This window comes from Trachurus japonicus, chromosome 6 (genome assembly GCF_045865225.1).
Source record: "Trachurus japonicus isolate A0001 chromosome 6, Traja_1.0".
In the NCBI taxonomy this organism is placed as follows: Eukaryota; Metazoa; Chordata; class Actinopteri; order Carangiformes; family Carangidae; genus Trachurus; species Trachurus japonicus.
In genome coordinates, this window is record NC_140912.1 from 12,569,159 (window position 1) to 12,586,217 (window position 17,059).

Consider the following 17,059-nt stretch of genomic DNA (forward strand, 5'->3'; position numbering starts at 1 on the left):
GTCCCTGAAAAATGTTGTTGCCATGGTGACCAGTGTTGAGGAGACTTACCAGAGGCGTTGCCAAGGTGACCACCAGTGTTGGGGAGACGTTTACATGTAGTTGAACTACAGTGATTGCTGTAACTTGCTGATAGTTAAATTACCGTCCATTCATGTTTTATGCTGCGTCAATTTCAACTACTTTTTGGGTAATTTTTTGTAGTTTAAATACTCAATTTACATACAATTCTGGCCAATAACATGATTTTTTATACATTTTATTTTACCATTATTGTGTTCCAGAACTCTCTTTGGAAAAAAGGCATGAATCACTGCATCTAGTGCTAGTGCCTAAATGTTAGTGCCTCTGAAGTTCCTGTGATGGATTGTTGTTCAATCTAGAATAGGCTATACCTCTTTGTATTTTTTATTACTTTTTTGCGACTGATTTACAAGTGGGTATTGGGGTGGGATTTTCGATTTCTCTTTATATTACCCTATGTTGACCAAAATTGTTTTTTTTTCTTTTGTTCTTTTTTTTAAGCTGTAGTTTTACAAACTACATTTCTCCAGGGGTAGAATTTGCTCAAACTACTGAACTACAGCCTAGTTTTACAAGCTACGCTTGCAAAGTAGGCTATATCTTCCCCAACACTGATGGTCACACCGGCAGTTTAACAGTCGGTTGTTGTTAAAATATCAGCTATGGGGATGCCAGGTTTTAGAAAATCTTTCAAGTGGAATATAAATTCATCAAAGGATTTACCTTTGTCTCAACAGGGATAGCCTACTTAGTTTAGAGAGTTGCTAAGGTAGTGGGTTTCTCAGTCTGTTTTAACCAAAGACTGTAAAAAAGGTTTTAACAAGAAAAAAAGAAAAGAAGAAGAATTCGGTTCATTTTCCACAACCTGGCAATCATACCTTATAGGACAGTTGTACCAGTAGTTGAAAAAATATGAAATGAAAACATGTCGACTATACTGAAACTACTGAGAAACCAAACTATAACCATATAGTTATAACCAGCATACGAGCCATTAAAGGTATAGAAATGGAACACAGACAGACATCAAGGATTTAGATTTCTTGGATTTGATGCCCCGTCACAATGTTCCCTCAGTCATTTGCTTAGGCAGGCTATTTGCTTGGCAAATGTCTCGAGTGGGAGCTTCTTCACAACCAACCACACTGGCCTTTTAACTCACACAAAACTGTCCTTACATCAAGAGTCCCACAAGAAACCTGTCCAGTCTCCTCCCAGAGAAATGTTTAGATGGTATAAGAGAGACATTCACTCTCATTATAATTGGAGAGTGACTGCTCATAAGTTATAATTGTAAAAGGTCTTCAGTAAATGAAAAACCATGATATTCAAGCTAGTCTGTGCCCATAGTATACTGTAGACTGTGGACTCTACTGTATCTTTCACCAGTCACTCGGATGTTTAATGTAGTGTTTTGATTTAAAAACTTTATGTTTAGATTTCGCTTCCCACTCATTCACACGTTTGTATATCTGTTCGTCTATGACAGGCAATCCAGGAAAGGGTCTATCAGCAGCTTTCCCCTGCCCCTCCCAGCCATCTCTCTACTCTGTACTTCCAGTCTGGTCAAATTTAGTAGCAGTGGCCCCCTCTGTCACCCTTCAAGTGGTTTACACAGTCCTGTACTGGTGTAATTATCTTATCCTCCTCTGTGGGGTGTGGCTGAGTACAGAAATATAGCCGCTTATTTTTGCGACCACTTTTTCTTCAACATCGGTTTGCCTCTCTTTCTTGACATGTGGGTCCTCCTGGGTGTGCACTTCTTTTCAAGGTTTCCAGGACTAATGGTAAAAATCAGATTTAATAACAGGGCATGGTGGGCCACCCCCTCGAGATGTTAGTTTTTCTTCTTTTACTGCAAAAGAGAAAGGACGAGAAACAGAAAAAGGTTCTGGACTCTATAATGGAGTTCATGTGTAAGATAAAATTAAATAAGTTCACAGAAAGATTAGGTATACAGTAGCTTCTGTATAGAGAGGCCTCCCATTGCAAGCACAGTTTAAAATGGATATATGAAAGAATTATAGTTTTAAACCATGAACGATCTTTACACACCACCAAAAGAATGACTTCAGAAGTAAAAGTCCTGCCTTTAAGACTTACATTTTCAAGATACAAAATACAATATTAAAAATACAAGTATGTAGACCGACCCTTTCAAAGAGTGATATATCATGTAGCTACAGTATGTTACATTACTTGTAAAGCAGATTTTTGTGTAATAGTTTTATATTACTGGACAGTTTAATAAATCATTGTGTTTTTTATAGGTTGATCATGTGTTTTGTTGATTACTGGATCAAAAAAAAGTAAGTTGGAAATCAGCTATATGAGTTTCCTACCTTAAAACTAAACTTTATCTCCACCACTGAGTATTAACCATATTGTAAAACTATTTTATTTTCTCCTGCATTACCCTATTCATTTAGGACTTTCAGTTCGATGCTTCCTGTGAACTTATTGGTTACCAAAAAGGGGAACCCACAATAGACAGTAAAACTGCTGAGGCAGTGTCTTAGTCGCTTAAGTTCACAGAGGAGAGATACATTTGTTTTCACTATCAATAAGCCGATCCTCCAGCACAGAACATCTGAGACAGCCAGACAGACAGGTGAGTTTATTTTGAACATGTTTCGATAGAATATTAGTTTTGTTTGTGGTGCTATAATAGCTTTAATTCTAAACCTAATATTTCTGATGGATGTCAGGGTGAATATTGAACCTGAATGGGAATTATTTGGTAATGTCTTTATTTCCATGCTCGCCTTGCTTACTTAATATTCTGCTGTGAATAGTAATGAACCAGCTCATCCATTAGGGGCCTCGAGTTCCTTTCAAATTGTAATTGAATGACTCAAAGTGTTGAAGTGATTTCTCTCTCTCTCTTTTTTTAATCAAATGTCACACTCAGTGCTGCCTGCTGTGTGAATATGTGTGGGAAGAATCAGTGCAGTGATTGAATCAGTGTGAGTGTGTCTGCCGCCATCTAGCGGCGGATCGAAGGCGTTTAGCATCAGCGAGGAGGAGGTAGCAGGAGCATTGCCATTCCTTTGCACCTGACTAAACCATCTCGTGGACGCGTGTGCTTGAATGCAGCTGCTGAAACACACAGAGGACCTGTATTATTTGCTTGATTTGATGACTGCATCGCTGATAAATACTGAGCGAGAGGACAAAAGAGAGAGAGAGAGAGAGAAAAAAGGTGTTGGTTGTTGAGCTGTGACAGCAGCAGCAGCAACAGGTAGAGTCGCTTTTACATTCCTCGGCCAGTGCAACGACAACACGCTTGTTCCTGGAGGAAGTACGGAAGTTACCGAGTGCCTGCTCCACAGTCCTCATGTCATTTTATAGTTTGGCGTATCGATGAGCTGGGCGAACGGCTCTGGGATCAGTGAATGGTGACTTAAGATTTTTTTTCTCCTTATTAATTTATTGACTTATTTCTTTTTCTGTCGCAACTGCATTCAGCACCAACACATCATGCCCGTCCACAGGAGGCAGGTAGGTGATCTTATTCATGTGTACCCATACAGAGGTTATATCGATTGACAATGGAGCTGTGTTTATTGTTATGGTGCCACTGGCCTGCTGTTTTCAACATGAAATGACAATCCTCACAGTCTTTGCCTGAATAGCTCCAATAGAGACCAATACAAGACTCTTATACCTGTAGCCTACTACATGGATGTTTATTTGAATCAGGATTGGGTGAAATGACTGGGCCTCCCTTATTGCTCTCATATTGTTTTTGTTTTTAACCTGCCACACCTTCACTGTGTTGCACCTACTTGTAACAATGTGCAGACTGTTAGGCTGTAATAGCCTTATTTAGTGTTGGCATGACTTGTAACTGCTCATATCAACATGCCATGCTGTTCAGTCAGGTTAGATGAGCCACTGTTCTCCAGAGTGAGTCAGGATCACTACAGGGTTTCTGTCAGCTCAGTGGCATTCATTGACACACCCCCATGTTATAGTTGGACTGGATTCTTTTGTAGATCATGACCTTTCAGCCTTTTTTTTCTTTCACATACTCAGTATCGCATACCAATGTAACCCTATTCCAATTTCTCTCACGATAAACTCTTTATACATCGCCGTCATCGTCTGTATTAATCTAAAACTACAACATTTATTCATGAAGTGCACCTTTTATACAATAGTAATGATACTACTCTAAGTTTGTTGATGTATTTCTTATTTTGTTATATAGCCCAGTATTGAATTACTGGAATTAATGGGAGTGGTAAGAGAGAATGGGAATGAACAGACATCACTTCCTCCTGTGGTAAGACACACTGACTGACCACTTCATCCATGAAAGCTGATCCATCAAATGTCTGAAAGCATGACTTTGGCATCTGATCTTTATTACACAGCACACTCCACTGTCATATGACTATGTCCTGGTTGCCAAAACTAAGGAGAACCAGGAGAGAGACGCTTTCAGGAAGCAAAACGAATACATTGAAGAATTGAAAAAGAAGAACATAAGAGTAACAGTAAGTCTCTGATAATAAGATAAACAGTATCTGTACTGTTGTAAAGGTCCCAAGATTTATTTCCTCATCTTGTCTTTTTTCACTCCTGTTAGAAAATCGTAGACGATGATCTCATCTTCTATGGGATTCAAGCACCCAAAGAAATTTTTGAGAAGTACAGGTATCTGCTCAAAGTGTCTGATGCTTGCAACTGGAGCTCGGATCAGAGCAGTATGCCGCTCAGCACCCGGTAAACCATGTGGCCATGTTGTTTGTCTCATATGACTGTACTGTACGTATAGTTGTGCAATGTCTCCTTTGTGTCACATGTGATGACACCTCAAATGCATACGTGCAGTATGTACAGCTACTGCATGCTTTTTCTTTCACTTTCCACAAGTCAAACTTTTTAAACATGTGATACATGTCCTAATTTCAGGATAAGGATCGTCCACTTCATCCTGAATCACACCCCGATCCATTCAGGAGGTGAGGAGTTATTTAAAAATCGCTCACTGTCATTCAGACTCCCACATTTCTCACAATGTTTCTCTTACCTGTAAATCTTCCCAGAGGGGCTTCGGGATCTCTTGAAGATGAATGTTTTTGAGGCAAAGTTCTGCTTACATGAGGTAACAATCAAATGAGGTTTTTGTCCTCACAGACTTTTATTTGTATACACTCAATGTATTATCTCAAACTTTCATGTAATGGTGTCACCATATCTGATTATCTGATTACCAGGGCTTGGACAGACGCTGTGGTTTTCTAGAAGTTTGCCTTTGATAGTGTATAAATAAACACTCATTGTGTTCTCCATGGAGACACACACAGTCTTATGCTAAAGATAGTGGCATTGTTATTTGTTGATACATCTCTGCTTTTCATTTGATACATAAGTATTTTGAAGAGCTTCTAAAATTGCAAAGTGAAACTTGGCAGCGGCAATTTACGAAACAATGCATTCCTGCCAAAAAATATCTGTTTGCTCAGATCATATGCAGGTCATGATAATAGTGAATCATTCGATGTTGGGAGGAAGTGGGCATATGTGTGTGCGTATACTGTACAGTACATTGCTACTGTACATACTTTACACACATCTACCCATTGTACATGTGACTCTGTCTTTGTCTACTTTATAACATTACGGGTGACAATTTGAGACAGATATCACTATCAAGCTTCTCTTTTCAATATCACTGTACGTTGTGTGAACCTGTTTACATAAAGCTCTTCTTGTTGACGTTTTCCTTGTTTTTCCTGCTTTCAGAAAAAGAAACAGAGAGAGCTGAAGGAGAACTGGGCACGATGGACAGCCTGTCTCCAAGGGCAACCCATAACTGCTGTCAGGTTTGGACAACAGCCTATTCATTATTTTGCTTTGTATACAATTGCAGATATACTGTAGCAACTTTATTGTTTTCCATGTCATCTTACTCAGGAGTAAGTTCAAGGATCAACAAGGCAATGTTCAGCAAACCCCCCCCCACACATCATGCAGCCATTGTTCGAACTCGTCATTTAAAATGTTGTACAGTGCTTAATGCCGGTAATGATCAGAGCTGTTGTTGTCTTTGATTCAGTAAAATTCAGAGCAAACAGCAGGACACAGTTCAAACTGGCACGATCCCATAATTTAAAAAAAACAATATACTGTATGCAGCCATTTAAGTCAGTTTGTTAGAAACATATTACGGTTATTACAACATATAACAGTCAAGACATAAAAAACGTCCAGGCTTTATCTGCATTATTATAGAAAACCAGAACACAACCCACTGTCATGAAATAAAATGAATGCTATTTATGTTGTAAAATTCAAAATTTGCAGATTTGTTATGTATTATTATAAACATACATTGTTAAATGTGTCTCCCAGCTGGCCACAGTAAGGGCTAGGGTCTCATCTCATTCTCAGAACAAACTGATGAGATAAGAAGGTCAAGTCAAAAATTTAACTCAAATGTCTGTTGTGATAAAACAAAGCAATGATAGTTTTTATCCAAAAGGTCAAAGGTGAAAATCATTGTGTCATCATAATGTTCTCTAAAAACCTTTCTGGATGTTATTCAGTGCTGTAACTCAGGAATGAGAGATTGAGACCTATTTCCTGCAATTTAGTTGGTTACCAGATGCAAACCAGCATGACGTGTACTAAACATCAGGGATGCCAGACAATGCATCATAAAATATCTATATACTACAGTATATATGCTACTATCTTCATATACATTGTCTATAAAGTGTGTGTGTTTGTGTGCATGACAGGAATTACTTTGGGGAGAAGGTGGCCTTGTACTACCTGTGGTTGGGCTGGTACACATTCCTGCTCATCCCTCCTGCTCTCATTGGTTTGATTGTCTTCCTCTATGGCCTTGCTTTCTTTAACACTTCACCCCTCATGTGAGTTTATCGACAACTCCACAGTGTCTGTGTTATTATAGAGTTTTATTGCTGATCATTTTGGGAAGGTTTACTTTGTAGTTATTATTGATTTACGCTGTAATAACCAAAGTGTTCACTGTATTTTAGAAAGGAGGTTTGTGAGTCTGGCACAGTGATGTGTCCACTTTGTGACAATGGGTGCAAAGTTTGGCAGCTCTCTGACACCTGCACATATGCCAAGGTACATCAGCGCTACTATACTGCAGAATGATGTACTTGTGTGTCGATGCTAATTAAAGGTTCTGTCTTCCTACAGGTGAACCTGCTGTTTGACAATAACGGCACAGTGTTCTTTGCAATGTTCATGGCGGTGTGGGGTGAGTTTTGTGTACCTGTATTACACGCCACTTACTCTCCTGTCAAAATTCTGGCTTATTTTCAATATTCACATCCTTACCAAAGACAGATAGGTCTGATAGGTAGATTTATCACAGACGTCAAAATCAAATTTGATAAAGATAACTGTAAAATCTAACTCTTTCCAATACTGTTGTTTATTCACCTGAACGTTTTTGCTATACAGGACAACTTACAATCAAGCCTTTTATTTATCTGCCTGCATATATTTTGTCCAACTGCCTGGATGTTTTTTTATTCACTAAGACACATACTGCCAAGGAGATGCCACATCACTGAGGAAACCTACTTGTCCTGGCTACTCACATCTTAATCAGCACAGGCCATCTGGCGATGGGGGTGGTCTAGTCATCTATAAGAACATATATATCAGTCACTTTGTTCTTCAGCTTTTACTCTCTGTGTTTGGTGAATTTTTGAAAGTTTACAGTCTCTTTTCAAACCTATGTTCACCAGTCTTGCAGAGAAAAAGAATTTACTTTGTAATAATGGTCTACTCAGGCAAAGGTTATTAGCTGAGCAGGAGTAGGAGGGAGGAGTACAGCTCGAGTGCTCAACGCAGTCCATTCATCATCCATTTTCTTCCAATTATCTGTGGTTGTGTTGTGGTGGGAGCAAGCTAAGCAGGAAATCACTGCATTTGTGTTTGAAAACAAAAAAAGTCTTCCACAATCTCCCCAAACTCCATCTACAGCCTTGCTGTTGCTTCTGGAACTGCTGAGGCTACAGCCCTTTTGACTTATAAGGCATGTTATGTTTGAACATGGTGTTTACTATGACTGATACAGAGGCCCATTAACAAAGAACCACTTACTTCAGATAAGAGTTTCAAAACCTGGTCACAGGCAGGCTCCACTACCAGGTCTGGCTCCAGGAGGGGGCTCCAGATCCATCCATTACCCTCACTCATACATCCTCATTTAGGGTTTTATCAGTAGTCTGGCTCCTAGGAACAGTCTACTTTTGGACATCCTACCAAAACGGCTCCCAGGGCTATAGGATACAAAATGGCATTGCCATCTTAAAATCTTTTTTGAAAATTTCAAAATAGTTGCAGTTTTTTTGTTTGTTGGTTTGTTTTTAACGTTTTAACGCCAAACATCCACCAAACACCCCAAAATTTAGAGATATGTTTCCAGTATTTACCATACTTATTTAGAATATAACATACCAAATGGAGGACGAATATACATACATGTGTTATTGCTGTATTCATTTTTGTTTCTTTTTTTTTTTTTTTTTAGCAAAGAATACATTTGACCTTGTTACTTAGTGAAAGTCCCTGTTTTTCACAGCAACACTGTTTTTGGAGTTTTGGAAGAGACATCGGGCTTCCTATGTGTGTGAATGGAAGGTGTCTGACTGGTGTGAGGAGGAGGTACGAACAATATTACACATTATATTCAATGTCAGCCACCAGGTCAGCCTTCACAGTTGAATTCATGGCTGTATGTTTTTTCTTTTAAAATCAATCGTAGGAAGAACTGATCTTGGAAATTGTGAACAATGTCAAGTGTGAACCCAAGATACATAAGCACTCCTACCTGCGCAGCACTTTGGTCTTGATCTGTGTCACAGCCATGGTAGGTAACTTGTTGTTTTGCCACTTTTCACATATTTAAAATACTTCATATCAGAACTTGTATTAGGTTTATAGGGTTAAAATAACATTGGTTGAAGGTGGATGCTGCTGTGGTTCAGGTTTCATGTAAATTCAATGAGAGCCATCAGAAGTATATTGGTTCCAATGAGTGTGTCTGTGTTTCCACAGTTGTTGGTGATCATTGGCCTGACACACGCCTTGGTGGTGTTCAGGGTGATTTCAGCAGTGCTCTTGGCGAACTCGCCATCTAATTTCCTGCGCAGCCACTCCACCAGTGGAGCGATGATGCTGGGGGCCGTCTTCCATTACATCATCATCACTGTCATGACACGGGTACACATGACTTCAGATGTGTATGTTGGTCTTTGCTCTGATATTCTTCTCTTTGACTCTGACCTCGTCTCTGTCTTTGCAGGTTAACAGGATTGTTGCCATGAAACTTTGTGAAATAGGTGTGTTTCCTGTTGTTTTCCACATTTTAAATGGATGCTGTTAAACATTTGATTTGAACATTAGCTCTCAGACATCCTGTGATGTGAAGCTATCATTTTGTTTTAACAACACATCATGTTTCAGGAATGTAAAATAAGCCGTTATTAGAATAGTGAGTACTTGTCAGGCAGGTAAGTGGTGTTTAGAGCACTACGGCAACTTCCCAAAATGAATGAACTGGCTAATAAATATTTACAGGGTCACTCTATGACATATATTTCTTTAGGTAACGTTAGTCTAGATGCACAAAGCAGGAACAACTGTGTCTTTATGACACAGAATGAAGGAACTGCTCATGGGCAGAGTTCAGGTCTTAGCCTGAACCTTGTAACTGGGCCACCATATAAGAGCCGCTGTAAAGATGTGTCACAGCTCAGGTGATATCAGAGGAGGGAAACACACTGAGGTCATGTATAGGGGCAGGGCAGGGGTGACGACAATAGAAATGTGGAAGGAGGGTCTGAGGGTGAGACTGAAAACATATATGCTATGTGTTGATATTTAGACTTATGGTATTGTCATGTAGAATTTACCTGTGCCATGTTGTTACATGTATATGCCATTTGGTTGTGGTACATGGCATATTTTTTCCTTCAAATCAGATATTTTGACTTGTTATGACAGGAGAATCACCGGACCGTGGCCACATACCTGATATCAGAGTCTAATTAGTATGATCTCATTATGGTTATTGAATGCGCCTTTATTACATATCAGCGCTTTATTAGGTGGAATTAATTCAAACTGACTGAAGAACTTACAAAAATGAACAATATATTTCTACACATCTAGGCTAATCTCAGTATTTCATGCACTACATGGTGGATTAGATGTAAACAGACAAACACTGACATGAGGTTTGTCATCACTAGAGGAAACAAGATCCTTTGCTGCCACAGAGAAAAGTTTCACCGTCAAGATGTTCACCTTCCAGTTCTTCACCTATTTCTCCTCGCTCTTCTACGTGGCCTTTTTTCTGGGCAGGTAAGGACTTAACTTGGTTGGCTGATAGTTCAGCATTAAAGTTTATTTTAGTGGTTAAATACAGTGTATAAGAACATGTTCATGCTGAGCACAACAGTAACACACTAATAATGGCTTTTTTGTGTAACTTCCCTCAGGATAAATGGTCATCCTGGTGGTTACGTACGGATTGCAGGGAAATGGAGGCTTGAAGAGGTGAGTACACATACCTCATAAAGTTTTATGTTGCATTTTCATTTTGGCACATGAAAATATTGCATCTGATTTTATTGTTTTTTTTAATCAGATTTTATTCTTAACACCTCACTTTTTTGTACAGTGTCACCCCAGTGGATGTCTCACAGACTTGTTCATTCAAATGGCAATTATAATGGTGCTCAAGCAAACCATCAACAATGTCTTTGAGTTCACCGGCCCGTGAGTATAAGACTAATTTTAAGATTATAAAACGTACGTGTCCAAAGTACAAAACACTTTCTGACACTGGATTCCAGACCAGTGAACACCGTCTCTTGTTTTTATCAGATGGTTCAGCAGGTGGGTGAAAAAGAGAAAAACCCATAAACTACAGAGGAAATGTGCCCACTGTTATCTGAAAGAGGAATCAGAGGCCAAACACGGAGCTGAACTGTGTGACAACTGCAAGCTTCGAGACTGGCTCAACAACTTCCACCTCAATGACGTTGACTCCTTCAGCTTGTTCAATGAGTTCCTCGAAATGGGTACAAACTCCGCAGGAGGCTTAAAAAACAACAATAGTCAGTTGGTTTGGGCTAATAATATTTCTCTTTGTTCTCTCCACAGTGATTCAGTTCAGCTTTACCACCATATTTGTGGCAGCATTTCCTCTTGCGCCTCTGTTAGCCCTCATTAATAATGTAATAGAGATTCGATTGGATGCCATAAAGATGGTCACTCTGGAGCGCAGATTGGTTCCCAAGAAAACCAATGATATTGGTGAGGACCACTGATGAACTAAATATAAGTATCGCAACTGTTAATTGACAAGTCTCACCACAATTCATATAATATTGCAGCATAATACATAATCAAGAAATCCATCCCATGATTTGACCCTTTGATTTAGTGTTAGTATATATATGTGTGTGTGTGAGTGTGTTAGTGTGTTATTATAACTGAGCTCCATTTTGTGGCTCATTTTTAGAGCTTTGTGAACTAAGCTCCGTGTGAAGTAGTTTCTCTTACCAGTACCAAGTCTCAAGTTACTATAAAGCATGTAGAAGGGAGAGACTCTGAATGTCACACTTGTGATTTAATTCAAGGGGCACAACTCTCTCTTTGTACTTTAAATTGTTTCACATTTCCCATTATTTATACTCATGCCAAATATGTTTTAAATTAAGTTTAATCGTATGACCTGATAGATTTTGAAATTCTGCCATGTTTTCAACAACCTGTTTCTTAGTTTTTACATTCACTCTTTCACTGTTCATATTGTTGCTTTTCCTGCAGGTGTGTGGATAGACGTGTTGGAGGCTATCGGTGTCTTAGCTGTCATCACAAACGGGCTGGTCATTGGCGTGTCCTCAGACTTCATCCCTCGACTGGTGTACCGGTACTACTACGGCCCGTGTGCCAGCGTCAACGGCACAATGAAAGATATGGAGTGAGGACGTGCACTCTTCTAGAGGTGTATTTTTGTTTGTCTGTGTTGTGTGCAACACTGTCTTTAAATGAATTCTTGTTTCTGTCTTTTCCAAGCTGCATGGTTGGCTACATCAACAACACTCTCTCCATTGCACAAATGGATGATCAGAACATATACAACGAGTTTTCAGCTGACCAGATGATGACTCCTGGTGGTATTAATGCAACTTACTGCAGGTTTGTGCTTTTTTAATCATACGTGTCCTTTATAGCGGAAGAGTCATTTTGCTGACACTGCTCTGGTATAATACGTACAGTATGTCACAAGGAACCAAGTTCAAAACACATCATTTACAACTAACAACAGATTTGAAACCAGTGACTCTTCTCACCAACTAGTATTACTGGCTGTTGATCTGTCATTATCCTGGCAGCATAGCACTGATTCTGTGAGGACTGATAAAAGTGCTATAAGGTTTTCATAAAATGAAGCTTTGGAAGTCTTAAGCCCCAGCTGTCGTCAGCTGACGGCCAGCCAATTAGTCTCCATCCAATCACATTCATTCTAGCACAATAGGCGGCCTATTTAAATCTAGGCTGTCACTCTGATCCCGCCCTGAACACTGTTGCATTCACGAAGCTGCTGCTGCTGTCAAAGCTTGCCTCCGCCCCCCCAGTTTCCACCTTCTTATAGTGTCTCAGAGTCTAAAATGGCTCCCATGTCCTCTCAGTTGCTTCGAGTGCACTCCAGGGGGTTGTGTATTGCGCTCCCTGGAGCGACAAAGCATCGACAAAGCAGCTCGTCAAATCCAGGGAGCTTCCAGAGTGGAGCCCTCAGCGCCAAGTCTAATAATCAACTAATCAACAACGAGAGTGTTCCTGAATGAAAATGGTTTATCGTCACGGCAGCTGATCCTCACAGTCCTCACAATCATCCATTGTGCGTAGATGTTGAAAACAGCCACCGATAAGGGAGATAACATCAGCTCTCTGCTCTGTTCCTCCTCACAGCTATAAAGACTACAGGAGCAATGAAGACTACAGCCTTACCCCACAGTTTTGGCTAATATTAGCTGTGCGCTTTGCATTTGTCATCCTCTTTGAGGTAAGTCATCTGGCGCATAGACAAAGCAGAGATTTCTACAACACCTGACACAACACCAAAACCCTTCTTTGTCTTATTTAAAACTCAACAGGTCAGACTTAAGTTTTGAAATGTTAAAACAGTGAGCTGGGCTATAAAAAAATCAGAGTCTTATCTCTAATGAAAACATATTTTCACAGATGGAAGGAGAGCCTACATTCCTAACATTTATCTCTCTGCTTGCAGCATGTTGTTGTTTTTTTCAAGTTCATCGCAGCCTGGTTTGTACCTAGCGCTCCCATACAAGTCAAGAATGACAGACTCTTTGATAAACTCAAAAGACTCAAGGAGGAACTCAGGTGAGTGTCAGATAGCATGTGGTTGGACCGGTGTGGCAGCTGGCTGCTGAAAATACTTACAATCTTAATTATTAGTTCTAAAAATATCATTAAAACATAACTTAGTGTGCCTCTTGTCATTTTGTTTATTATATGTCATAATACATTTTTAACATAGTCGTCATGCCCTAACTACAAATTCACCCATATAAACCAGTAGGCTACTGACCTTTAGTTTGATCTGGTATCACCCGTAATGTGACCAATAAATTCATCCAATCACAACCAAGTTGCCAAGTTTTTAGTTATCCTGGCCATCCCCATTTAGGTTTACACAGTTAGGTTTACAGATTTAATGAAACAAGAGAGCTCTGGGTTCATACCAAGAAGATCTCAAGTGAAACATCAAAGATGACTCAGTTTCATGAACAACTGCAATGCCACACCACACCACAATTTGGTGCTATTATTAGACACACCTATGTTTAACAAGTCAAACTGTGTGCTGTGAAAACAATTGTTCTTATTCTAGTTTCACTCTACATTTTCCTGTTTGTCACCTCAGCTCTCTGCTGTTGCTTTCCTCCCTCCCCATGCTTGACAGCTTCTAAATAAAAGCAAAGGAGTGCTTGCACTTACAGCCAAAGTAAATAATACACTGTGGTAGTTTGGAGCACCGATAATTTGTTTACTTTACGATTGTGTTAAAAGCCTGTTTAAGTTTCTTGGGTTTCTTCTTAAGTTCTTCGGTTGCTCTACAGAAATGCTAATCCATCCTTGCTTTTGTTTCTTGCAGCTCATTTGAACCATGACAACATTCAGGCACTTCAATGGGACACGTTTTCCCTAAGAACATGAACCCAGTGTTGCCTTTTAAAGGGTCTGGGCTATCACAGTGTTGAGTCGACTTTAAAGCCATTAATCATCTCAATGAAGAGTTCAGACCTTCAGGCCTCTTGCTCTTGTTTGTTGTTTACAGTCAGATGGTTAAGTGCATCCAATCTGGACTCCATGAAGTTGGACTTCGAGGACAGACGAACTTTTCTTGGACAGAACAAATGTACAGAAACTCATAAGATTATTCTTATTCTATTTTAAGAATACAGCATTTCTGGTGGATCTCTATACTTGTGAGTTGTAAGTGAGTGTTTTTATTGAAAGCCTAAAGATAATTTATACTGCCTCTTCAAAAACAGTACTGATTGTGTGTTATGATGTTGCCTTATATTGTAAAAATCGCTGTGATTATGATTATTGCAGAATCTGATGGTGTCTTTTCAGATGCAAGAATGTTTCAGAGTATAAAATAATTTTATATAAGTATATGAAAGAGGAAATGTTTCTCCTCATGAAATGTCTTTTAAATTAAAATTTGTCAGTGAAAATGTGCCATAGTCATAGCTGATATTTTGAATTTGCCAAGTTACAGCCTTAACAGATCTGTGCTCGAACCAAGTGCTTTTGTGTTGAAGAAACAGCAGGGTACAGTATTTCAATATTATTATATTTGTGGAAAAGCCTATTATGTGGGTAGCTAAAAGACAACATAATTCCACAAATGCCACTCGAACTTTGGTCAAGGAATTGTAAGTTGTAACACATGGTTTTAATGGTAAATTATATGTTTACTGTTGCTTTACATACAAGTCATAATCTTTAATGACGACACCACTTGTCCCAGATGGTGGAAAAATTATAGGCTGCCTATAGTCAGGATGAAAATTCTCCTATCCTTTCAACAACCATGATGCTGAGTGAGTGGTGTGGCCTTGCACCCACATTACGCATCCACAATTGTCCAATCTTGTCGGTCGTCTCGGTGGAGACAATGTTGCCAGGCAACAGGGCCAAGGTGCCCAGGAAACAAAGAGTAGACCATGTAGGCATTGATCTCATCTGATCTCTGATGTCCCTGAACAGGAAAGACGTGGAGGGGTTGATTAATAGACTTGAAATGCAGAATGAAAATGAAATGCTGAATGACTGATCCGGTATTAATGTCAATTTTTGCACTGACTTATCTTAAAAAATATACAAGTGAATCATCACTCAAATGTTGTTTTTGTTTTTTCATTTTAAGGAAGAGTGGGAAGAAACTGGATCAAACCCTTTTACACAAAGAGAACAAGCAAAGGTGTCATGTGCAGTAGCAATAGATGATAATGTTTTGCCCACAAACCTTTTTGTTATTTTGCATCTTCTTTGGCGCAGGCAGCATTGGCAGCAGTTCTTGCTGTGGAGATGGACAAGCCAGCAGTATTTCTTGTGTGGGCTTGGAGAGAAACAAGTGCCATTCTTCTGAGGGAGGGTTGGCTATAGCCCGTTTATGAAAGTGTATAGTACAAAGAGGATTACAGTATGAACCACACAACTGCATGTACTGTAGTAGTGGCTTTGATGTTGCCCTGGCAAATGATGATTCAATACTTGATCTTATCCTGGTAAAAAGTGCTGCAATACTTTATATTATCCTGGAAAATAGTGCTGCAATAAAGGGTGTGGTCCTGAAAAAAAAGCTGATATTCTTCTTCTGATTATTACTTGGACCCTGTTAAAAATGCTGCAATTATTTCTTGACCTTGGATATAGTAAACAGATGTGGTAATGTGGCAATTCCTGCTCTGGTCATATTGAAATGAGCTGCAACAATTTCATGAACCATGGATGATAAAGCTTCATGTCCTGCTTGAGCAAGGGCAGAAAGCATCTCTCTGAGCTGTGAATGTTTTAGGATTTATCTTAATCTACTGGACTTCCTACTGGAAATCTGCGAGTATAGCAGCAAGTGACTTGATATTTCTCAGGGCTCTCTCAGTTCCCTTTGCTGAGATTGATTACCAAAATAGTTAAAGTCTGTAAATTGTTGTTCAGCAGCAATCTGAGATGTCTGGTTTTTCTGGCATTATGTCTGGGCTGGAGGTATTACACTTTGAGATGATTCAAAATCCACTGTGGGGTTGGATGAACTCAACTGGGACAATTAAGCACCAGACCAGACCTAATGCAGTGAAAGGCATTTCTAGCAATCCAAGGCAACACATTTAAACTTAAAAATGGCATTTCTGAGGTTGAATGGATATGACAGTAGGCTATACTTTCTTTTGAACAAACACAGGCTCTACAGTAGCTATGTAAGGAGTTGTGAATGACAACATCAAGTGTTAGGTTTACAAGAAAATCACCTGTTGATTCTGTGATGTTACTGATGGGATCAGAGTCATGTTGACGCCACATAGTCAATGATGTTATCACAGATACTGATGACAACATACTGTAGCTACCGATGGCATCACAACACTTTTGGTGTGCTTGTTTATCCTTCAACATGGCTGAACACCTTCAGTCCACTTTGCAGGGAACAGGAAACATCATGCTTTGCTCGCCACTGTTGATTACAGAGTCACACACCCTGAAACAGAGAGAATTGATGTCTTATTGAAGTTGTGATTCATAACTGGTAGGCTATTTAATGTTGATGGCCATTTCAGTTTCTTTTACAATACACACAAAATGAAATTAGACATGTAGTTTTGTTCATTTATTAAAGTATTAAGCACATGAAAAAGCACAAATGAAAACCTATCCCATATAAAATATTTTGCACTAACTAATTTGTAAATAACAAGGTAAGTTTCACTGCAA

The 17,059-nt window shown here is 39.3% G+C and overlaps 1 protein-coding gene across 2 annotated transcripts; it reads left to right on the top strand.

The window, feature by feature from the left end:
- The first annotated feature begins 3,004 nt into the window (after positions 1 to 3,004).
- On the top strand, positions 3,005 to 14,913 carry LOC146985709 (anoctamin-9). 2 transcript variants are annotated; one of them, XM_085778911.1, is made up of 24 exons: positions 3,005 to 3,523; positions 4,236 to 4,310; positions 4,402 to 4,524; positions 4,617 to 4,753; positions 4,943 to 4,992; positions 5,077 to 5,135; positions 5,777 to 5,856; positions 6,775 to 6,909; positions 7,039 to 7,132; positions 7,208 to 7,268; positions 8,604 to 8,686; positions 8,787 to 8,891; positions 9,080 to 9,244; positions 9,327 to 9,363; positions 10,276 to 10,387; positions 10,525 to 10,582; positions 10,707 to 10,804; positions 10,913 to 11,109; positions 11,192 to 11,344; positions 11,861 to 12,014; positions 12,110 to 12,232; positions 13,007 to 13,100; positions 13,326 to 13,438; positions 14,214 to 14,913. In XM_085778911.1, exons 1-24 carry the CDS (start codon positions 3,503 to 3,505, stop codon positions 14,227 to 14,229), a joined length of 2,343 nt encoding a protein of 780 aa, XP_085635037.1. In that variant the 5' UTR covers positions 3,005 to 3,502; the 3' UTR covers positions 14,230 to 14,913. The 2 variants fall into 2 exon arrangements, with proteins under 2 accessions (XP_085635037.1, XP_085635038.1); XM_085778912.1 differs by having other exon boundaries at positions 3,402 to 3,420.
- The last annotated feature ends 2,146 nt before the right edge of the window (positions 14,914 to 17,059 follow it).

What these genes read in the sequence shown, in the direction of transcription:
- LOC146985709 (XM_085778911.1), top strand. Translation starts at nt 3,503, where the DNA reads ATGCCCGTCCACAGGAGGCAG. An exon ending in AGACATCACTTCCTCCTGTG is followed by an intron (nt 4,311 to 4,401) that starts GTAAGACACACT and finishes TTTATTACACAG; the next exon opens with CACACTCCACTGTCATATGA. An exon ending in ACACCTGCACATATGCCAAG is followed by an intron (nt 7,133 to 7,207) that starts GTACATCAGCGC and finishes GTCTTCCTACAG; the next exon opens with GTGAACCTGCTGTTTGACAA.